General features: G+C 48.8%; 2 protein-coding genes across 3 annotated transcripts in view; both read right to left on the reverse strand.

The window, feature by feature from the left end:
* LOC138798939 (oocyte zinc finger protein XlCOF8.4-like) overlaps nt 1–24,516 on the reverse strand; it is a 346,556-nt gene that overhangs the window by 154,140 nt on the left and 167,900 nt on the right. The window lies entirely within an intron of this gene.
* On the reverse strand, nt 11,054–22,692 carry LOC138798936 (zinc finger protein 436-like). Of its 2 annotated transcripts, XM_069979560.1 has the most exons (4): nt 22,561–22,692; nt 22,256–22,432; nt 19,793–19,910; nt 11,054–12,888 (listed from the first exon to the last, which is right to left on the reverse strand). In XM_069979560.1, exons 1-4 carry the CDS (start codon nt 22,663–22,665, stop codon nt 11,312–11,314), a joined length of 1,977 nt encoding a protein of 658 aa, XP_069835661.1. In that variant the 5' UTR covers nt 22,666–22,692; the 3' UTR covers nt 11,054–11,311. The 2 variants fall into 2 exon arrangements, with proteins under 2 accessions (XP_069835661.1, XP_069835662.1); XM_069979561.1 differs by lacking the exon at nt 22,256–22,432.

The raw sequence follows: 24,516 nt of genomic DNA on the forward strand, positions 1-24,516 counted from the left end.
GAGTTTGTCCAGCAGGAAGGCCAGCATACGCAGTGTGGGGAGGTGAGTGTTTGCCCTGCAGGGAGGCCAGCATGTGCCCTGCGGGGAGATGTCTCCCAGGGAAGCCAGCATACACCCTGAAAGGAGGTCAGTGTGTGTCCAGCAGGGAGGCCAGCAAATGCCCTGCAGGGAGGTGAGTGTGTCCAGCATGGAGGCCAGCATACGCAGTGCGGGAAGTGAGTGTGTCCTGCAGGGAGGCCAGCATACGCCACTGGGGGAGGTGTGTGTCCTGCAGGGATATGCAAAAGAGGAGCCCTTGAAGCCTCATTGAAGAGTCTCAAAACCCAGGACTAGCCAGATATCCCTCCGGGAAGGACCCTGTTTCCCAGGGGGCAATGCACCTAGGACTTCACTGCATTGAGCGCTTTCACTAGCAGCCGGCAGTGTTGTAATTTGGCCGGTCTCCCTGAGTTCAGCAATCTGTTTCTCTAATGTCCTGCGGGGAGGCCAGCATACGCCCTGTGGGGAGGTGAGTGTGTCCTGTGGAGAGGTGTGTCCAGCACGGAGGCCAGCATACGCCCTGTGGGGAGATGAGTGTGTCCTGTGGAGAGGTGTGTCCAGCACGGAGGCCAGCATACGCCCTGTGGGGAGGTGAGTGTGTCCTGCAGGGAGGCTGGCATATGCAGTGTGGGGAGGTGTGTCCTGCAGGGAGGCTGGCATATGCAGTGTGGGGAGGTGTGTCCTGCAGGGAGGCTGGCATATGCAGTGTGGGGAGGTGTGTCCTGCAGGGAGGCTGGCATATGCAGTGTGGGGAGGTGTGTCCTGCAGGGAGGCTGGCATATGCAGTGTGGGGTGGTGAGTGTGCGTCCTGTGGAGAGGTGTGTCCTGCAGGGAGGCCAGCATACGTCCTGCGGGGAGGTGAGTGTGTCCAGCACGGAGGCCAGCATACGCCCTGCCACACCATCCTTCCTTATAAACTGGGTTCCAAATTATTATGCAAATAATATTTTCTTATATTTTCCAGAATTACCTATATGAATTGCAGTCATCCACTATTTGAGTGTAATTGAAAGGTTTTTGAAGAAACTGCCTAAGAAAAAAGTATATTTAAAAAGAAAAAACACTCAAAATGCATGTTCTAAATTATTATGCACAGCAGGGTTATCAACCTTTTTTCATTTTTATTAAGAACAAAACAATGGTGATATGTGAGATATAAGAATTAGCAGATTATTACAGACTGACATCAGTTCTCTAGTCTATAATGTCTTCTCGGTGATGTTCCATCTGCACATAGGAGCCTTGTTCGAAAGGAGCGTCTGAACTCTCTTGTCCATTGAATTTGTCCGTTTTGGATGGTTTCTGCTTCAATTGTTTTGCATTAAGGCCAGAATCTCCTCCCAAAGCTGCTGTTTAGATGTGAACTGCCTCCCTCCACCATAGACCGCCTTCCTCCACCATAGACCGCCTCCCTCAGTCATAGACCGCCTCCCTCCACCATAGACCGCCTCCCTCAGTCATAGACTGCCTCCCTCAGTCATAGACCGCCTCCCTCCACCATAGACCGCCTCCCTCAGTCATAGACTGCCTCCCTCAGTCATAGACCGCCTCCCTCCACCATAGACCGCCTCCCTCAGTCATAGACTGCCTCCCTCAGTCATAGACCGCCTCCCTCCACCATAGACCGCCTCCCTCAGTCATAGACTGCCTCCCTCAGTCATAGACCGCCTCCCTCCACCATAGACCACCTCCCTCCATCATAGACCACCTCCCTCCATTATAGACACTCCTTTTGATGATGCTCCAGAGGTTCTCCATGGGGTTGAGGTCAGGGTAGCATGGAGGCCACACCAGACGTTTGTCCCCTTTTATGCCTATAGCAGCCAGAGATGCAGATGTGTTATTTGCAGCATGAGACATTGGTGCATTATCATGCAGGAGAATCATCTTGCTGCGTAATGCACGGTTCTTCTTCTTGAAACATGGCAGGAAGTGCTGTGTGAGAAACTCCACATACATTGTGGAGTTCATCTTTACCCCTTCAGGGATCCTAATGGGGCCGACAATCTCTCTCCCCATGATTCCAGCCCAAAACATTACTCCACCTCATCCTTGTTGACGCCGTAGCTGTGTTTGCATGGGGTGTCCACAGGGGCGGATTAACTTTACCATAGGCCCCGGGCTGTTCATCAAGCCTGGACTCCCCCACCCCACTGTAACTATGGCAGCACCAGCCTGGCCCCCCCACCCCACTGTAACTATGGCAGCACCAGCCTGGCGTTCATAGTACAGGACAGATAATGTCCTGATTTGTGCAAAATTGCCATTAAAAAAACTGTTTTTTGCAAATCATGGCGGAGTACACCACTGAAAGCATAAGTCTTTTTGGGTGGTCAGGAGCCCCCCAGGAGCTCAGGGCCCCAGGCTGCCGCCCGAAACGCCCCTATTATAATCCATTACTGGGTGTCCATCAACCAGCCATCCTCCACTCCATCCATCAGGACCATTGAGCCTTGCACGGCACTCACCAGCCATCCTCCACTCCATCCATCAGGACCATTGAGCCTTGCACGGCACTCACCACCCATCCTCCACACCATCCATCAGGACCATTGAGCCTTGCACGGCACTCACCAGCTGTCCTCCACACCATCCATCAGGACCATCGAGCGTTGCACAGCACTCACCGTTCAGTCTTCATGTATTGTTTGGTCCACTGGAGCCGTTTCTGCTTGTGTAAGTGGATAGAGGAGGTGGACAGGATTACGCACAGCTGCAGACCTCTGAAGGACCCTGCATCTTGTTGTTCGGTGGACATTGGAAGCACCAGCAGCTTCAAAAACTTGTCTGCTGCTATGACATTTTTGCAGCTGCTCTTTCAACCTGACGTAGTTGCCTGTTGAAAAGAGTCCGCCATATTCCCCAATCAGCTACATACTTCTTGATTGTGCGATGATCACAATGAAGTGTCTTGGCAATGTTGATTGTAGTCAGGCCTTGACCAAAACACTCCACAATTTGTTGCTTCTCAGCAGTCGACAGATCCTTTTTCTTTCCCATTTTGGCTGAAAATGTAGGCTGCTTAATAATGTGGGACAGAATTCTTAAGTAGTCTTACCTTTAAAGGGGTTATCCGGCGAAAAAAATTATTCACAGAATAACACACATTACAAAGTTATACAACTTTGTAATGTATGTTATGTCTGTGAATGGCCCCCTTCCCCGTGTCCCACCACCCCCACCCGTGTACCCGGAAGTGTGGTGCGCTATACATTACCTGTCACGTGCCGACCACGGTCTCCGATCCTCAGCAGTGACGTCTTCTTCGGGAGGCCAGCGGATCTTCCCGAGTGCTGGCCGCCCTCTGCAGCGTCATCCGAAGCTCAGCCGCGATTGGCTGAGCATAACTGTGCTCAGCCAATCGCGGCTGAGCAGCTGATGACGTGGCCGCGTCATCAGCCGCTCAGCCGCGATTGGCTGAGCACAGTTTATGCTCAGCCAATCGCGGCTGAGCTTCGGATGACGCTGCAGAGGGCGGCCAGCACTCGGGAAGATCCGCCGGACTCACGAAGAAGACGTCACTGCTGACGATCGGAGACCGTGGACGACACGACATGCGGTGAGTATAATGCACCACACTTCCGGGTCTAGCGTGGGTGGGGGGAAACACGGGGAAGGGGGCCATTCACAGACATAACATACATTACAAAGTTGTATAACTTTGTAATGTGTGTTATTCTGTGAATAATTTTTTATCGCCGGACAACCCCTTTAATTGGACATACCTCCAAAACTAATTAGCATAGGTGTCTGCAATTGCTTTCAGTGATATAAAGAGCCCAAACATACATCACCATCAATGAGTTTAACTGACAAACAAAAAATTCTTACCTTATCACTCCTAAACACTTTTTGCATAATAATTTGGAACACAGTGTAGAGAGGACAGGGTTTGGCTATCTTCGGTGGTGGTGCACATTTTGGTCCCACCGCTCTTTTTGGCCATTAGAGTTGGGTCACATTGTGAAGGGTCCTTGTGGTCAGACCCTTGCGATCAGAATCGAGTATCAGGTGCTGGAATCCCCCTTATGAGTAACGTGATGTTGTTTTTGTGGTATTTTAGTGTACGCATTTTCCACTGTTTTTGTTTAGGTTTTTTTCTATTATAAATCGTGATCCAGCAATCACCTGGTTCCATGGCAGAAACACCAAACACCCATCCTCAGGCGCCAAAACCAACAATGATGGCAAGTAGGAGTGAGATGCCACAGCCAGAGCCACCGACCCAAACACTCCACATAAGATAGTCACCAGACAACTCTGAAATATTACTCTGTTACTCGAACAGGGCAGGACAAGGGTTACTGAGTATGGAGGGGACTGGGGTCTGGAAGGGCAGACGGGGGCTGGATCTGGAGTATGGAGGTGGGGCAGTGTATGTGTGGAGTATGGGAGGAACCGCTGGGTATAGGGGTGGGGCGATGAGGAGTACATGGGTGGGGGGTGTGGAGTATGGGGGTGTGTGGAGTATACACAGTTTTCTCTCATATGAGCCACGTGTAATCTCGTCTTCATCACCTTTTTCATAGTAAAGTTGTGGCTGACGTTCCTTACTTCCTTATTTTCCTCCAAGAATCTTCTGGGATGGAGGAGAATGGTCGGATGTACCTCACCGCCTAGTTAGATCCTCTGACCTCTCCCAGAGCAGCCAATCACAGCTCAGCTTTCACTTTACCAGAGCTCAACAATATGGTTGCTATGGGAAACAAGGAACAATTCTACTGCAAGGATGCGCCATAACCTCTACATAGCGAGGATGTCGGTGCCAGGTAGCGGGTAGAGGAGGATGTCAGTCCAGGTAGCGGGTACAGGAGGATCTCAGTGCCAGGTAGCGGGTACAGGAGGAGGATAGTGAGGATGACTGTGCTATGAGACTTCCTTCTTCAGGGCCCGTTGTCCTGGAGAGAGATGGCCGGCCTGTTTAGGGCTCCCTTAGGTGGAGAGCTAAAAGAAATGCCAGGGAGGCTTCTGCCCAGAGGAAGCTCCTCACTGCACAGAATGGAGACCGCGGCGCAGGTGGGGCAGCATCCCCTACAGCTCTGCCTGCAGCACAGGAGGAGGGGAGGAAGGGGGCACTCCGAGCAAACCCTGCTGCCCAGGCACAGGAACAACAAAAACAATCAGGCCCTGCTAATAATCCAAGACCACTACTCCCTCGGTGGTAGCGTCCAGACGATGGCTGCCGCCCTGCCTCACCGCTCACTCCTGTGGTGCTCCGCGTAAAAGCGCTTTCTTCCATCACAAAGTCGCAGGATGGAGACTCAAAGGGCAACAACCTTCTCCTGTGGTGCCATCATGGAGGGTGACTAGGGAAATCACGTGGCATTACTTACCTATCTGTCCCAGTTCTGGAACCACCATGTGTAGGTTGGTAATCTTCTCGTCCGCAGTCAGAAATCCCTACTTCCCGGTTAAGAGATTGCTCAGTGATATAATTCCCCAAATGCTTTGCAACAGTCAGCTTTTCATCTCTATCCTCCCACCCTGACTACTCCCCTCCCACAGCACTACTGCCAGTGCCCGCCTCAGAGCTGCTGTAGAACATTTATTTACACAGCCTGAATTTATTATCCACTCCTCTGCCTGTGGCACTGTTCAGCAAACAGCAGCATGCTGTAACCACTCCAGATTGCTGCCCAAATGTTGCAATAAGATTTGATAGGAAGATGGTGAAGGAGGCTGGAGGTGCCAGAATGTTGGAGACACCACCACACTGATAATGAGGGGTCTACACAACTTCCTGAGCCAGAGACACCACCACACTGATAATGAGAGGACTACACAACTTCCTGAGCCAGGGAGCTAAAGACACCACCACACTATAATGAGGGGACCACGCAAGTTACTGAGCCAGTGTGCTGGAGACACCACCACACTGATAATATGGGGTCTACACAACTTCCTGAGCTAGATCCACCACCACACTGATGAGAGGACTACACAACTGAATGTTATGCTTCAATATTCTTTATCCAACCATATGTACGAAGATACAAATGCACAAAGGTATATTCACCCCACTCAAATGCTCAAAGTCCAGATGCTGTGTGAGAGACAAAGTCTTTTCAAAAGCTCAGTTAGAGCTTGACAAAGTGGAACATTTCCACGAAACGTCGCAGAATCCGGCGTCTGCCTTCGCAACGCCGATCTCCTTCATGAGGATGACAGCGCTCTAACTAAGGAGCTTTCGAAAACACTTTGTCTCTCACACAGCATCTGGACTTTGAGCACTTGAGTGGGGTGAATATACCTTTGTGCATTTGTATCCTTGTACATATGGTTGGATAAAGAATATTGAAGCATAACATTTCGTGTGTGTATTCTCTTTTTATTGGACTGCTTTCAGAGGTTGACAGGCCCTCTGTTATACACACGTGTGTGAGAGACCCAGGTGCAGCTCATTTCGTATATATAAAGGACTACACAACTTCCTGAGCCATGGCGCTAGAGACACCACCACCCTGATAATGAGGGGACTACACAACTTCCTGAGCCAGAGAGCTAGAGACACCACCACCCTGATAATGAGGGGACTACACAACTTCCTGAGCCAGGGGGCTAGAAACACCACCACACTGGCTCAGGAAGTTGTGTAGTCCTCTCAGTGTTGTGGTGTCTCTAGCTCAGGAGATTGTGTAGTCCTCTCATGAGTGTGGTGGTGTCTCTAGCCTCCAGTCTCAGTAAGTTGTGTAGTCCTCTCATCAGTGTTGTGGTGTCTCTAGCTCTCTGGCTCAGGAAGTTGTGTCGGGACAGGAATCTAGAGACATCACCACACTGATGAGAGGACTACACAACTTCCTGAGCCAGAGAGCTAGAGACACCCCAACACTGATGAGAGGACTACACAACTTACTGAGAGGGGAAGCTAGAGACACCACCACACTGATGAGAGGACTAAACAACTTCCTAAACCAAAGAGCTAGAGACACCACAACACTGATGAGAGGACTACACAACTTCCTGGGCTGGGGAAATGGTCATATAGCCCTTCCCGTTACTTCTCTAAGATCATTGCTGATGTGGTTTCTCTGTGGAGAACACGATGAACAGATGAACTCACACTGATAATCCAGCCAAGGCCAGTATCAAAATAGCAAAAAAACAGGACACGTAAATTTCTCAGAATAAATCTTTGTTAGTTTTTTTCTTTTGCAATAACAAACAATTTTACAAAAAGTAATGAAATAAGAGATATCAGCACAGTGCTCAGGAGTCCGGAGAACCCGATGGTCACGCCGTGGCGCTGGTAAGCTCCATTCCTGTCTGAAGACTCTCACTCTTTACAGAACGTAAGATGACCACCACACGTCTTGCTAAGTTTTGGAGCTCCGCCCCCTTTTTCAAGCATAATTGGAGTGCACCCTTCACCATATTTATAGCAGTTGCTCATTTACATATCAAATCACTATACAACAATGAAATATAGGTTAAAGATCTCCAATAATAGCAATGGTTACTATAACATACTTCAATTTTCATCTTTTTAGAATAGTACTGGCCACCACTATTATAAACGTCATCATAATATCATGAAAAGATGGTAATGCTAATCCTCTCTTACAAGAATACGGCAAAGTTACAGATTTCATTTAACCCTTTGCGGTGTAAACTCTCTAGCTGGTATATCCAAAATGTTTCTTTTTGTAACAATTTCCTTTTTATGTCACTACTGCTTGCTCCATGGATTTCCTCTAATACAAGCCACCTCAGGTCACAAACTTTGTGACCAAACTCGTGGAAGTGGCGTGCAACAGAAGTCTCCCCAAATGTTTTCTTTGCTTTCTCAATGCCTTCATGTTCCTCTTTCTTCAGGCTTGACCACCCGCCAGGGCGCCCTATAGTTTCGGCCACTGACTTCGTGTTCTATGCTCCTTCATCGTATGTTGATCAATATCTACAAGAAGTGGTTTCTAAGTTACCTAGATGTCTTAAAGACACTACTGATTTACTAGTCCATCTGGAAGCTCTTGATGTCAGGGACGTGACTTTTGTCGGTTCCTTGACATCAAGAGCTTATACACTAACATACCATGTAATGAAGATCTTGAAGTGGTACGGGAGAAGTTACGTGAGAATGCTCCCCTGGACAATCCCACAATTAGGTTTCTGCTGTCTCTTTTGGAGTTAGTTCTTACTAAGAATTATTTTCGGTTTGGGGAAGATTTTTTTCTCCAGACACAAGGCGTTTCAATGGGGTCTCCGGTGGCCCCCAGTATTGCCAACATTTTTATGGCCACATTGGAAGACAACTGTATCAGCTCATGAACATAGTGCTCATTTACATACTTGGCTTAGATTTGTGGACGACGTCCTATTGTTTTGGACTGGTACTAATTCCTTTATTGGGCACTTGAAGAATGTTCATGAGCTGATAGAATTCACAGTGGAGATTCACCCCACCACAGTACGGTATTTAGATGTAGAGATTACAGTAAAGGACAGTCAGATTGACACTAAGTTGTACAGTAAAGAGATGGATAGGAACAACCTATTGCATAGAACATGCCACCACGCCCCCATGACCTTTAAGGGGATCCCTAAAGGACAATTAATGCGGATGTATTTGTAAAAATGATAAAGTATGCGAGGCACAATGTGTGAAGATGATGGATAAGTTCTGCTCGGGACTATAAGAAAGAAGAGGTACATAGAGCATGAAAAAAATACCAAGAGAGAAAGACAAAAAAGAGACAGATAACATTTGATAAATATTCTAATATTATTAGAAAGACAATTCTGAAGCATTGGGACATGCTAAAGCATGATGAGAAATACGGTAAGCTATTTAGTGAGCCTCCAAGATTTGTGTACAGAAAAGGCCAATCCATCGCCAATATGGTGATATAAAAACCCCAGCGAAATCTACAGATGAAACTTAGAACGTGTCGCAAATGTCTCTCCTGTCAGAATTGTAATGGGATCATTAAAGGGGAGAGAATCCACCACCCCCTGAAAGGGCATAAAATCATGCTAAAGGGGATGTACACATGTAGGACTAGTAAGGTGGTTTACATGCTCAGATGCCCGTGTGGGCGCGTCTATGTGGGACTAACTACACGTGAGATCAGGGTGAGGAGAAACAAACATAAATCTGCTGTAAGAACTTATGCACAGAAAATTCTGAAGAGAGAGGAACATGAAGGCATTGAGAAAGCAAAGAAAACATTTGGGGAGACCTCTGTTGCACGCCACTTCCACGAGTTTGGTCACAAAGTTTGTGACCTGAGGTGGCTTGTATTAGAGGAAATCCATGGAGCAAGCAGTAGTGACATAAAAAGGAAATTGTTACAAAAAGAAACATTTTGGATATACCAGCTAGAGAGTTTACACCGCAAAGGGTTAAATGAAAGCTGTAACTTTGTAACTGGGGCGCACCGGTCCGCCGGCATGGTGTTTGGGGGCAGACCGGCCAGGGTGGTCGGCCGTGAGAGGGTCGAGTGAACTGGCTGGAATTTGTTCGGTTCATTGACCACTGTTAAGTTACTATTTAAAGCTTGAATGGAAAGTATATGAAATGAACCCGGTCGTTTGATGGGGACCGCAGTCCATAATAGATGGACTATGGAAGCCGTTGGATTGGACAGGGCAGTTGTCCATAGGACCCGGCGCGCAGGGCCCGTGGATAGCCGATTTGAACGGAGTTTGAGAGTTTCAGGCTTCGGGTTTTCCTCCTTCCTCTCTTCCGTCTGTGGCCAGTGTAGGCCTTACCGGGGCTGGGCTGGCAGGATAGGGAGTTGAGGTTGGTTGTGATTACCTGAGCAGGTTGTTGTCTGCGGACGGCACTGTGCAGAGGTGGAGGGGGTCGGCTCTGGGCTTGTCTGCCCGTCTCCCCTGGCCTCGGCTCGGCGGGGGCGTGGCTACTCAGCAGCCTGGTGGGATGAGTGTGTTAAAATAAGGGTAGGATGGGTGTTGGGTTAGGTAGGATAGGAGTAGAGAATAAAGGGGCGCCCTGCAGGTTTTACCTCATGGAGGAAAGGGTTGAATTTGTATTTAATGAGGAGTGTTTTGTGACTGTACTCCCAGATTGGGACTGTTGTTCTTCAGTGTTTTTATGTGACTGTGGGGCTGGGATGGGAGGGGGGGCTTGGGTTTGTTTGTGTTTAATAATATTAAAATATTATAAATAAAAAAAAAAAAAAAAAAAAAAAGCTGTAACTTTGCCGTATTCTTGTAAGGGAGGATTAGCATCACCATCTTTTCATGATATTATGATGACGTTTATAATAAAAAGATGAAAATTGAAGTATGTTATAGTAACCATTGCTATTATTGGAGATCTTTAACCTATATTTCATTGTTGTATAGTGATTTGATATGTAATTGAGCAACTGCTATAAATATGGTGAAGGGTGCACTCCAATGATGCTTGAAAAAGGGGGCGGAGCCCCGACGTGTGGTGGTCATCAGACAGGAATGGAGCTTACCAGCGTCACGGCGTAACCATCGGGTTCTCCGGACTCCTGAGCACTGTTATTATTATTATTACTGTGCTGATATCTCTTATTTCATTACTTTACGTGTCCTGGTTTTTTGCTATTTTGATGTTGAATTACCCCAGTGAGGCGGCTGGGTTCGGGACTGTTCACTGTGAATGATACCAGCCAAGGCCGGCACCTGCCTCCTACTTACCTTCTTAATTCCTACAAAAGCAATAAGAGTTGTACATTCTATCTGCATGTTGGCTGTATTTTTGGTAAATAAAAATGAGTACACTGAGATCTGCTGGGAGTTGTTGTTCATCTTAGATTGAACGAGATGTGTATTATGTCCTGATATGTAAAACAATAGAATTCAGGGTGCTGTGCTGTCTTTTTCTCATGGCTGGATGTTGGGTGTCGTCACGTCGCGCTTCTCCAACCTGCTGGCTTGTTTCTCAGATACACAGAGCATGTAAGGCCATACCCCAGCCATGAGCCAACCTGGACCATCGACACAGGAGAAGGTGGATGCAACTCGAGGACTTCCTGGGAATCATGGATCCAGCCTATGAGGGTACACTACAGTATATCTATAATACAGTTCCTCTTATTTTATTATATAGCACCAACGTATTCTGCAGCGTTGTACAGATTGTCCTATACATCCCCACTGTCCCTCGGGGTTTACAATCTAGATTCAAAATCAAACAATTTGGTATTGCTCAGGTTTCCTCCAAAAACACTTAAAGCAAACATGGGGAGATCTTGGTCAGATGAAACCCAAGCCCCCTGAGCCCTGGTGGTACCTGCCAGATCTGTAAGGTAAGATGTGAGCACCCCCTAGAACCAAGGTCTTATGTCCCGGCAGAGTGGACACTGCAATGTGTGAGAAGTTCAGAATTGCTCATGAAGTAAGTGTCGCACTCCGGGCACTTAAAGGGTTTACTGATTCGATGAACTTCCTGGTGCTTGAGGAGAGTGGAGCTGTATCTGAACGACTGACCACAATCCGTGCAGGCGTAGGGCTTCTCCCCGGTGTGGAGTCGGTGGTGCCGGGACAGACTGGATTTATCATTGAAGCGTCGCCCGCATTCAGAGCACATGAATGGTTTCTCACCCGTGTGGATCCTCACATGACGGACAAAGTGCGACCGATCAGAGAAGGATTTCCCGCATTCCGGGCAGGGGAACTGCTTCTCCTTGGAGTGGTACTGCTGGTGCTTTACCAGGAGAGCATTATTCCTAAAACAAGTCCCACACTGGGAACAAAGAAAAGGCACATCCCCTGTGTGGACCTTCTCGTGTTTGAGAAGCTGATAGTTCCTCGTGAATCTCTTGCCGCACTCGGAGCACTCAAAGGGCTTCTTCCCGGTGTGGATTTTGCAGTGAGCCACTAGTTCATACTGGTTCATGAATCGGACCTCACATTCGGGACACTTAAAGGGCTTGGAGATGAGGTCGGTGTGCATCCTCTGATGTCGGCTGAGGTACGAGCGGTCACTAAAGGACTTGCCACAATCGGGGCAGGTGTACGGCTTCACCCCAATGTGGACACTCTGGTGTCTTATGTAGTGAGAGATTTTAGAGAAGCATTTTCCGCATTTAGAACATAAGAATGGCTTCTCCCTCATGTGAGAGCGCTGGTGGAGAGCCAGGAGCTGCTTGCTGCTGAAATCTTTATTGCATTTAGGACAGACAAAAGGTTTTAATTTCTGGTCCCGAGATTCTGAATGCCGATTACTTACTGGGTTTCTTTCGAGAGGGACAGCGTTTTCCATGTTCCAGACCATCTGCCCATTATTGACCTTGGCCCTCCTGATAAGAGGAGACCCAATGGAGACCTCTCGGGGTCCTCCCTTCTTTATGTGCTCAAGATGAGGTCTCTTGTTGTTTGGCGTTGAAATTTTTTTTTTCATGTCCACATTAGTGAAGCGTCTCTCCTCACATGAGACTGGTTCCTGCTTAATCTGAAGACGTGGACATTGCGGGGTATCATCTGTGGATGTCTTGGCGTCTTTGGGGCTTCTCTCCTCACATGAGACTGGTTCCTCCTTAATCTGAAGACGTGGACATTGCGGGGTATCATCTGTGGATGTCTTGGCGTCTTTGGGGCTTCTCTCCTCACATGAGACTGGTTCCTCCTTAATCTGTAGGTATGGACATTGCGGGGTATCATCTCTGGATTTCTTGGCCTCTTTGAGGTTTCCTTCATCAAAGGACACTGGATCCTTATTAACATGTTGCGATGGACACAGCTGCACATGCTCTGCAGGTATATGTTGGTACGGTGGGACATGGCATGGTGGTAATGCCGCACAACTTGTTCTCTTCGGTCTTGAGGTAATATCTTTAGCTCTTTTGGCTCTGGCACATGTCTTGGTGAACAATGGACCATGAATGCCTGGACCTGTAGCGAGGCTCTGGGATTCACCTATGATGGGAAAACAATAATTATCTTGGTTACTGTTCACATCACTATTCGCTGTTGATTGCGGGGGGAAAAAAAAAGAAGGAAAAAACTACTGGCCATGTACGGCACCCAACTACTCGTACCGTACGGCACCCAACTACTCGTACCGTACGGCACCCAACTACTCGTACCGTACGGCACCCAACTACTCGTACCGTACGGCACCCAACTACTCGTACCGTACGGCACCCAACTACTCGTACCGTACGGCACCCAACTACTCGTACCGTACGGCACCCAACTACTCGTACCGTACGGCACCCAACTACTCGTACCGTACAGCACATCTACAGTTATCGCTTGTCAATTTTTTTTCAAGTTATCTAAGCGATCAGCGATTAAGGAATTTACACAGTGATCTGCGGATGTTACAGTCAACATTGTTATATCTGTAATCAGGGTCGGCCTTTGGGCTGTGCGACCTTTGCAATTGCACAGGGCGCATCACTCCTGGCCAGCTAAGGGGCGCTCTGGCAGACAGAGAGCTGCACATATAAGTTAGACATAGGAATCTCTAGGTTAGATGTGCTGTGTGTCTGCCAGAGCGCCCCCTAGCTGCAGACAGGCAGCACATTTAGCTGAGAGATTCCTATGTCTAATGTGCAGCCACTAGGGAGGCGCTCCTGCCCACCGAGCTTGCTGGGGACCTGGCAAATTACTGTTCGGGGTATGTTCTGTAGGCTCCGCCCCCTGCCGACAAGCCCCGCTCCTGACGCCGACCGCGAGTAGGACACTGAGCGCACAGGGCCTTCACACAGGGCAAGTGGGGTGGGGGTGGGGTGGGGAGATACAGGAGGGAGATACAGGAGGGAAGGGGCAGTGAGAATAGCAAAGGGAGATAGCAGCAGCCCCATCCCTCAGTGTGCTGGGAACAGGCTAGTGATCAGCAGCAGCAGCAGCCTGTACTCAGCACTGATACTATTGCACTATGCTGCTGGCTGGAAGGATTCTTTCCTGGGCTACTAACATTATATGGCATTTGTGATTGGCAATTATTTATTAACCAATGATTTATCGTAGTGTGATGGAGGTCACCCAGCTTTCCCAGAATCCTGTATGTCAGTGTAATGGAGGTCACCCAGCTCTCCTAGTATCCTGTATGTCAGTGTAATGGAGGTCACCCAGCTTTCCCAGAATCCTGTATGTCAGTGTAATGGAGGTCTCCCAGCTCTCCCAGCATCCTGTATGTCCGTGTAATGCAGGTCTCCCAGCTCTCCCAGCATCCTGTATGTCAGTGTAATGCAGGTCTCCCAGCTCCCTGTATGTCAGTGTAATGGAGGTCATCCAGCTCTCCCCTATTCCTGTATGTCACTATATCAGTGTATAATGGAGGTCACCCAGCTCTCCTGGCATCCTGTATATCAGTGTATAATGGAGGTCACCCAGCTCTCCTAGTATCCTGTATGTCAGTGTAATGGAGGTCACCCAGCTCTCCCAGAATCCTGTATGTCAGTGTAATGGAGGTCACCCAGCTCTCCTAGTATCCTGTATGTCAGTGTAATGGAGGTCACCCAGCTCTCCCAGCATCCTGTATGTCAGTGTAATGGAGGTCACCCAGCTCTCCCAGAATCCTGTATGTCAGTATAATGGAGGTCACCCAGCTTTCCCAGCATCCTGTATGTCAGTGTAATGGAGGTCACCCAGCTCTCCTAGTATCCTGTATGTCAGTGTAATGGAGGTCACCCAGCTCTCCCAGAATCCTGTATGTCAGTGTAATGGAGGTCACCCAGCTCTCCTAGTATCCTGTATGTCAGTGTAATGGAGGTCACCCAGCTCTCCCAGCATCCTGTATGTCAGTGTAATGGAGGTCACCCAGCTCTCCCAGCATCCTGTATGTCAGTGTAATGGAGGTCACCCAGCTCTCCTAGTATCCTGTATGTCAGTGTAATGAAGGTCACCCAGCTCTCCCAGCATCCTGTATGTCAGTGTAATGGAGGTCACCCAGCTCTCCCAGCATCCTGTATGTCAGTGTAATGGAGGTCACCCAGCTCTCCCAGCATCCTGTATGTCAGTGTAATGCAGGTCTCCCAGCTCCCTGTATGTCAGTGTAATGGAGGTCATCCAGCTCTCCCCTATTCCTGTATGTCACTATATCAGTGTATAATGGAGGTCACCCAGCTCTCCTGGCATCCTGTATATCAGTGTATAATGGAGGTCACCCAGCTCTCCTGGCATCCTGTATGTCAGTGTAATGGAGGTCACCCAGCTCTCCCAGAATCCTGTATGTCAGTATAATGGAGGTCACCCAGCTTTCCCAGCATCCTGTATGTCAGTGTAATGGAGGTCACCCAGCTCTCCTAGTATCCTGTATGTCAGTGTAATGGAGGTCACCCAGCTCTCCCAGAATCCTGTATGTCAGTGTAATGGAGGTCACCCAGCTCTCCTAGTATCCTGTATGTCAGTGTAATGGAGGTCACCCAGCTCTCCCAGCATCCTGTATGTCAGTGTAATGGAGGTCACCCAGCTCTCCCAGCATCCTGTATGTCAGTGTAATGGAGGTCACCCAGCTCTCCTAGTATCCTGTATGTCAGTGTAATGAAGGTCACCCAGCTCTCCCAGCATCCTGTATGTCAGTGTAATGGAGGTCACCCAGCTCTCCCAGCATCCTGTATGTCAGTGTAATGGAGGTCACCCAGCTCTCCCAGCATCCTGTATGTCAGTGTAATGGAGGTCACCCAGCTCTCCCAGCATCCTGTATGTCAGTGTAATGGAGGTCTCCCAGCTCTCCCAGCATCCTGTATGTCCGTGTAATGCAGGTCTCCCAGCTCTCCCAGCATCCTGTATGTCAGTGTAATGCAGGTCTCCCAGCTCCCTGTATGTCAGTGTAATGGAGGTCATCCAGCTCTCCCCTATTCCTGTATGTCACTATATCAGTGTATAATGGAGGTCACCCAGCTCTCCTGGCATCCTGTATATCAGTGTATAATGGAGGTCACCCAGCTCTCCTGGCATCCTGTATGTCAGTGTAATGGAGGTCACCCAGCTCTCCCAGAATCCTGTATGTCAGTATAATGGAGGTCACCCAGCTTTCCCAGCATCCTGTATGTCAGTGTAATGGAGGTCACCCAGCTCTCCTAGTATCCTGTATGTCAGTGTAATGGAGGTCACCCAGCTCTCCCAGAATCCTGTATGTCAGTGTAATGGAGGTCACCCAGCTCTCCTGGCATCCTGTATATCAGTGTATAATGGAGGTCTCCCAGCTCTCCCAGCATCCTGTATGTCCGTGTAATGCAGGTCTCCCAGCTCTCCCAGCATCCTGTATGTCAGTGTAATGCAGGTCTCCCAGCTCCCTGTATGTCAGTGTAATGGAGGTCATCCAGCTCTCCCCTATTCCTGTATGTCACTATATCAGTGTATAATGGAGGTCACCCAGCTCTCCTGGCATCCTGTATATCAGTGTATAATGGAGGTCACCCAGCTCTCCTGGCATCCTGTATGTCAGTGTAATGGAGGTCACCCAGCTCTCCCAGAATCCTGTATGTCAGTATAATGGAGGTCACCCAGCTTTCCCAGCATCCTGTATGTCAGTGTAATGGAGGTCACCCAGCTCTCCTAGTATCCTGTATGTCAGTGTAATGGAGGTCACCCAGCTCTCCCAGAATCCTGTATGTCAGTGTAATGGAGGTCACCCAGCTCTCCTAGTATCCTGTATGTCAGTGTAATGGAGGTCACCCAGCTCTCCCAGCATCCTGTATGTCAGTGTAATGGAGGTCACCCAGCTCTCCCAGCATCCTGTATGTCAGTGTAATGGAGGTCACATAGCTCTCCCAGCATCCTGTATGTCAGTGTAATGGAGGTCACCCAGCTCTCCCAGCATCCTGTATGTCAGTGTAATGGAGGTCACCCAGCTTTCCCAGCATCCTGTATGTCAGTGTAATGGAGGTCACCCAGCTCTCCCAGCATCTTGTATAGTAGTCAGTATAATGGAGGTCACCCAGCTTTCCAGCATCTTGTATAGTAGTCAATATAATGGCGGTCACCCAGCTTTCCCAGCATCTTGTATAGTAGTCAGTATAATGGAGGTCACCCAGCTTTCCCTTCATCCTGTATAGTAGTCAGTATAATGGCGGTCACCCAGCTTTCCATTGCATCTTGTATAGTAGTCAGTATAATGGAGGTCACCCAGCTTTCCATTGCATCCTGTATAGTAGTCAGTATAATGGCGGTCACCCAGCTTTCCCAGCATCCTGTATAGTAGTCAGTATAATGATGGTCACCCAGCTTTCCCAGCATCCTGTATAGTAGTCAGTATAATGGCAGTCACCCAGCTTTCCATTGCATCCTGTATAGTAGTCAGTATAATGGCGGTCACCCAGCTTTCCCAGCATCCTGTATAGTAGTCAGTATAATGGCAGTCACCCAGCTTTCCATTGCATCCTGTATAGTAGTCAGTATAATGGCAGTCACCCAGCTTTCCATTGCATCCTGTATAGTAGTCAGTATAATGGCAGTCACCCAGCTTTCCCAGCATCCTGTATAGTAGTCAGTATAATGGCGGTCACCCAGCTTTCCCAGCATCCTGTATAGTAGTCAGTATAATGGCAGTCACCCAGCATTCCCAGCATCTTGTAGTCAGTATAATGGAGGTCACCCAGCTAGATAGATAGATAGATAGATAGATAGATAGATAGATAGATAGATAGGCACGGTAACCTGCTTATGTTCCCTATGGGTAACATATTCGGTTGGGGGCCCACTCAGACTTGCTCACCCCTCCCCTAGGCTGAACCCCTAGCTACGCCCCTGTGTACAATTGTCTGCAGGAGCACCAATCAGGAAGGCCACGGAGGGCTGCAGAGGCACCTGTCCCCCTGTGTGCGGGTTAGTACCTTTATCGGGAGTCGGGTGGTTTAGGGGGCTGGGGGTCAGGGGTGGCGCTCATTGTAGCAGGATTTAGTCTATCATATCTAAATCCTTCAGCCTCAGCCTGGTTTGAGAGAGAGAGAGTGTCACAGAGAGAGTGTCACAGAGAGAGTGTCACAGAGAGAGTGTCACAGAGAGAGTGTCACAGAGAGAGTGTCACAGAGAGAGTGTCACAGAGAGAGTGTCACAGAGAGAGTGTCACAGAGAGTGTCACAGAGAGTGTCACAGAGAGTGTCACAGAGAGAGTGTCACCGAGAGAGTGTCACCGAGAGAGTGTCACCGAGAGAGTGTCACCGAGAGAGTGTCACCAAGAGAGTGTCACCAAGAGAGTGTCACCAAGAGAGTGTCACCAAGAGAGTGTCACCGAGAGAGTGTCACAGAGTGTCACCGAGAGAGTGTCACAGAGTGTCACCGAGAGTGTCACAGAGAGTGTCACCGAGAGAGTGTCACAGAGAGTGTCACCGAGAGAGTGTCACCGAGAGTATCACAGAGAGAGTGTCACAGAGAGAGTGTCACAGAGAGAGTGTCACAGAGAGAGTGTCACAGAGAGAGTGTCACAGAGAGAGTGTCACAGAGAGAGTGTCACAGAGAGAGTGTCACAGAGAGAGTGTCACAGAGAGAGTGTCACAGAGAGAGTGTCACAAAGAGTATCACCGAGAGTGTCACCGAGAGAGTGTCACCGAGAGAGTGTCACCGAGAGAGTGTCACCGAGAGAGTGTCACAGAGAGAGTGTCACAGAGTGTCACAGAGAGAGTGTCACAAAGAGTATCACAGAGAGAGTGTCACAAAGAGTATCACAGAGAGAGTGTCACCGAGAGTATCACAGAGAAAGTGTCACCGAGAGTATCACAGAGAGAGTGTCACCGAGAGAGTATCACAGAGAGAGTGTCACCGAGAGAGTATCACAGAGAGAGTGTCACCGAGAGAGTGTCACCGAGAGAGTGTCACCGAGAGAGTGTCACTGAGAGAGTATCACCGAGAGAGTGTCACCGAGAGAGTGTCACCGAGAGAGTGTCACTGAGAGAGTGTCACCGAGAGAGTGTCACCGAGAGAGTGTCACCGAGAGTATCACAGAGAGAGTGTATCACAGAGAGAGTGTCACCGAGAGAGTGTCACCGAGAGAGTGTCACCGAGAGAGTGTCACCGAGAGAGTGTCACCGAGAGAGTGTCACAGAGAGAGTATCACAGAGAGAGTGTCACAGAGAGTATCACCGAGAGAGTGTCACCGAGAGTGTCACTGAGAGAGTGTCACCGAGAGAGTGTCACCGAGAGTATCACAGAGAGAGTGTCACCGAGAGAGTATCACAGAGAGAGTGTCACCGAGAGTGTCACCGAAGAGAGTGTCACCGAAGAGAGTGTCACCGAAGAGAGTGTCACCGAGAGAGTGTCACTGAGAGAGTGTCACCGAGAGAGTGTCACCGAGAGTATCACAGAGAGAGTGTCACCGAAGAGAGTGTCACCGAGAGAGTGTCACCGAGAGAGTGTCACCGAAGAGAGTGTCACCGAGAGAGTGTCACCGAGAGAGACAGTATCACTGAGTGTCACCAAGACAATGTCACTGAGAGAGCGTCACTGAAAGTATCACAGGGAGTATGTAAACACTGAGACAACTATAAGAAACAGTCACATCATATACCCTATAAGGCTGGGTTCACACACAGTATATATCAGTCAGTATTGTGGTCCTCATATTGCAACCAAAACCAGGAGTGGATTGGAAACACAGAAAGGCTCTGATCACACAATGTTGTAATTGAGTTGATGGCCGCCATTTAATGGCAAATATTTGCTGTTCTTTTAAAACAACGGCTATTATATTGTAATAATGGCCGTTATTTACTGACGGCCATCCACTCAATTTCACCATTGTGTGAACAGATCCTTTCTGTGTTTCCAATCCACTCCTGGTTTTGGTTGCTATGATGACCACAATACTGACTGAAATATATGTAGTGTGAACGCAGCCATATAATATAATAGTAAGAAAAAGATTCAATTTTACCTGGTAAAACATGGCGGCTGCTCATCATGGCGTCCCGGTACAGATCCTTGTGTCCTTCTACATACTCCCACTCCTCCATGGAGAAATAGACGGCCACATCCTGACACCTTATAGGAACCTGACACACACAATGGTCACACAGTCATCCCCCCCAGCCTGCTGCCTCCTGGATTACTCTATCATCTCCCAGCATTCCCAGCAGGGTCACCTCTCCAGTCACCCCCCTCCCCCACCCCTCCTGTATTACGGTATAATATCCCAGCATTCCCAGCAGTGTCACCTCTCCAGTCATCACCCCCTCCTGTATTACTGTATAATGTCCCAGCATTCCCAGCAGGGTCACCTCTCCAGTCATCCCCCCACCCCTCCTGTATTACTGTATAATGTCCCAGCAGTGTCACCTCTCCAGTCATCTCCTCCCCTCCTGTATTACTGTATAATGTCCCAGCATTCCCAGCAGGGTCACCTCTCCAGTCACCCCCCCACCCCTCCTGGATTACTGTATAATGTCCCAGCATTCCCAGCAGTGTCACCTCTCCAGTCACCCCCCCCACCCCTCCTGTATTACTGTATAATGTCACAGCATTCCCAGCAGTGTCACCTCTCCAGTCCCCCCCCCCCTCCTGTATTACTGTATAATGTCCCAGCAGTGTCACCTCTCCAGTCATCCCCCCCCCTCCTGTATTACTGTATAATGTCCCAGCAGGGTCACCTCTCCAGTCATCCCCCCTCCTGTATTACTGTATAATGTCCCAGCATTCCCAGCAGTGTCACCTCTCCAGTCATCCCCCCCCCTCCTGTATTACTGTATAATGTCCCAGCAGTGTCACCTCTCCAGTCATCCCCCCCCCTCCTGTATTACTGTATAATGTCCCAGCATTCCCAGCAGGGTCACCTCTCCAGTCATCCCCCCCCCTCCTGTATTACTGTATAATGTCCCAGCATTCCCAGCAGGGTCACCTCTCCAGTCATCACCCCCCTCCTGGATTACTCTATCATCTCCCAGCATTCCCAGCAGTGTCACCTCTCCAGTCACCCCCCCACCCCTCCTGTATTACTGTATAATGTCCCAGCAGTGTCACCTCTCCAGTCCCCCCACCCCTCCTGTATTACTGTATAATGTCCCAGCAGTGTCACCTCTCCAGTCACCCCCCCCTGTATTACTGTATAATGTCCCAGCATTCCCAGCAGTGTCACCTCTCCAGTCATCCCCCCCCTCCTCCTGTATTACTGTATAATGTCCCAGCAGTGTCACCTCTCCAGTCACCCCCCCCTGTATTACTGTATAATGTCCCAGCATTCCCAGCAGTGTCACCTCTCCAGTCATCCCCCCCCCTCCTGTATTACTGTATAATGTCCCAGCAGGGTCACCTCTCCAGTCATCACCCCCCCCATTCTGTATTACTGTATAATGTCCCAGCAGGGTCACCTCTCCAGTCATCCCCCCTCCTGTATTACTGTATAATATCCCAGCATTCCCAGCAGGGTCACCTCTCCAGTCATCCCCCCTCCTGTATTACTGTATAATGTCCCAGCATTCCCAGCAGTGTCACCTCTCCAGTCATCCCCCCTCCTGTATTACTGTATAATGTCCCAGCAGGGTCACCTCTCCAGTCACCCCACCCCCACCCCTCCTGTATTACTGTATAATGTCCCAGCAGGGTCACCTCTCCAGTCATCCCCTCCTCCTGTATTACTGTATAATGTCCCAGCATTCCCAGCAGTGTCACCTCTCCAGTCTCCCCCCCCCCCTCCTGTATTACTGTATAATGTCCCAGCAGTGTCACCTCTCCAGTCATCCCCCCTCCTGTATTACTGTATAATGTCCCAGCATTCCCAGCAGGGTCACCTCTCCAGTCATCCCCCCTTCTGTATTACTGTATAATGTCCCAGCAGGGTCACCTCTCCAGTCATCCCCTCCTCCTGTATTACTGTATAATGTCCCAGCATTCCCAGCAGGGTCACCTCTCCAGTCATCCCCTCCTCCTGTATTACTGTATAATGTCCCAGCATTCCCAGCAGTGTCACCTCTCCAGTCATCCCCTCCTCCTGTATTACTGTATAATGTCCCAGCATTCCCAGCAGGGTCACCTCTCCAGTCACCCCCCCCCTCCTGTATTACTGTATAATGTCCCAGCAGGGTCACCTCTCCAGTCATCCCCCCACCCCTCCTGTATTACTGTATAATGTCCCAGCATTCCCAGCAGTGTCACCTCTCCAGTCATCCCCCCCACCCCTCCTATATTACTGTATAATGTCCCAGCATTCCCAGCAGGGTCACCTCTCCAGTCATCCCCTCCTCCTGTATTACTGTATAATGTCCCAGCATTCCCAGCAGGGTCACCTCTCCAGTCATCCCCCCACCCCTCCTGTATTACTGTATAATGTCCCAGCAGGGTCACCTCTCCAGTCACCCCACCCCCACCCCTCCTGTATTACTGTATAATGTCCCAGCAGGGTCACCTCTCCAGTGAGCAGCTCCATCATCTTGTAGATGAGATCAAGGACATTGTGGGCATTGTCCCTCTCGGGTGTCAGTAATGGAGGCTCCATTTTGGGGCCCCGGGCCCTGCTCCATCCCCCTGACCTGCTACTGGGGGCCTCACACTCTTCAGATGTCTTCTTGACTACTGTATAATCCTGAGTATAGACAGAGATCTATAATTATTCCCAGAATCCCTCATTCCATGTATGTTATTACTCAGAGATAGAAGTGAGGTCATGTGACATCATCCCCGAGGTCATGTGATACTGCGCAGCCTCCTCACCTCTCTGGTAAGCAGGTAGATAATCTGGAAGGAGAGGTGGAGGATCTTCTCTGTCACCTCGTAGTCATTCCTGAGAGGTTTCAGCAGTTTGGTGCTTAGAAACATGTCTGGTGATTACATCAGATCAGATCGACCCCTGTAAGACAGGACCATTATATTATATCTTACAGGAGGAAGAAGGGAAAGGAATGACATGATGGAAACCTTTATATATGTTACAGGAGGAAGAAGGGAAAGGAGGGACATGATGGAAACCTGTATATATGTTACAGGAGGAAGAAGGGAAAGGGAGGACATGATGGAAACCTTTATATATCTTACAGGAGGAAGAAGGGAAAGGGGGGACATGATGGAAACCTGTATATATGTTACAGGAGGAAGAAGGGAAAGGGGGGACATGATGGAAACCTTTATATATGTTACAGGAGGAAGAAGGGAAAGGGGGGACATGATGGAAACCTTTATATATGTTACAGGAGGAAGAAGGGAAAGGGAGGACATGATGGAAACCTTTATATATGTTACAGGAGGGAAGAAGGGAAAGGGGGGACATGATGGAAACCTTTATATATGTTACAGGAGGAAGAAGGGAAAGGGGGGACATGATGGAAACCTGTATATATGTTACAGGAGGAAGAAGGGAAAGGGGGGACATGATGGAAACCTTTATATATGTTACAGGGGGAAGAAGGGAAAGGGAGGACATGATGGAAACCTTTATATATGTTACAGGAGGAAGAAGGGAAAGGGAGGACATGATGGAAACCTTTATATATGTTACAGGAGGAAGAAGGGAAAGGGGGGACATGATGGAAACCTTTATATATGTTACAGGAGGAAGAAGGGAAAGGGGGGACATGATGGAAACCTTTATATATGTTACAGGAGGAAGAAGGGAAAGGGAGGACATGATGGAAACCTTTATATATGTTACAGGAGGGAAGAAGGGAAAGGGAGGACATGATGGAAACCTGTATATATGTTACAGGAGGAAGAAGGGAAAGGGAGGACATGATGGAAACCTGTATATATGTTACCGGAGGAAGAAGGGAAAGGAGGACATGATGGAAACCTTTATATATGTTACAGGAGGAAGAAGGGAAAGGGGGGACATGATGGAAACCTTTATATATCTTACAGGAGGAAGAAGGGAAAGGGGGGACATGATGGAAACCTTTATATATGTTACAGGAGGAAGAAGGGAAAGGAGGACATGATGGAAACCTTTATATATGTTACAGGAGGAAGAGGGGAAAGGGAGGACATGATGGAAACCTTTATATATGTTACAGGAGGAAGAAGGGAAAGGGGGGACATGATGGAAACCTTTATATATGTTACAGGAGGAAGAAGGGAAAGGGGGGACATGATGGAAACCTTTATATAGGTTACAGGAGGAAGAAGGGAAAGGGGGGACATGATGGAAACCTTTATATATGTTACAGGAGGAAGAAGGGAAAGGGAGGACATGATGGAAACCTTTATATATGTTACAGGAGGAAGAAGGGAAAGGGGGGACATGATGGAAACCTTTATATATGTTACAGGAGGAAGAAGGGAAAGGGGGACATGATGGAAACCTTTATATATGTTACAGGGGGAAGAAGGGAAAGGGAGGACATGATGGAAACCTTTATATATGTTACAGGAGGAAGAAGGGAAAGGAGGGACATGATGGAAACCTGTATATATGTTACAGGAGGAAGAAGGGAAAGGGAGGACATGATGGAAACCTTTATATATCTTACAGGAGGAAGAAGGGAAAGGGGGGACATGATGGAAACCTGTATATATGTTACAGGAGGAAGAAGGGAAAGGGGGGACATGATGGAAACCTTTATATATGTTACAGGAGGAAGAAGGGAAAGGGGGGACATGATGGAAACCTTTATATATGTTACAGGAGGAAGAAGGGAAAGGGAGGACATGATGGAAACCTTTATATATGTTACAGGA

This window comes from Dendropsophus ebraccatus, chromosome 8 (genome assembly GCF_027789765.1).
Source record: "Dendropsophus ebraccatus isolate aDenEbr1 chromosome 8, aDenEbr1.pat, whole genome shotgun sequence".
In the NCBI taxonomy this organism is placed as follows: Eukaryota; Metazoa; Chordata; class Amphibia; order Anura; family Hylidae; genus Dendropsophus; species Dendropsophus ebraccatus.

Coding starts and splice junctions, on each gene's coding strand:
- LOC138798936 (XM_069979560.1), bottom strand. CDS start 22,665: ATGTTTCTAAGCACCAAACTGCTGAAACCTCTCAGGAATGACTACGAG. Junction 22,433..22,560: donor TCTACCTGCTTACCAGAGAG/GTGAGGAGGCTG, acceptor GTCTATACTCAG/GATTATACAGTAGTCAAGAA. Junction 12,889..19,792: donor CAGCCGCCATGTTTTACCAG/GTAAAATTGAAT, acceptor TTCCCATCATAG/GTGAATCCCAGAGCCTCGCT.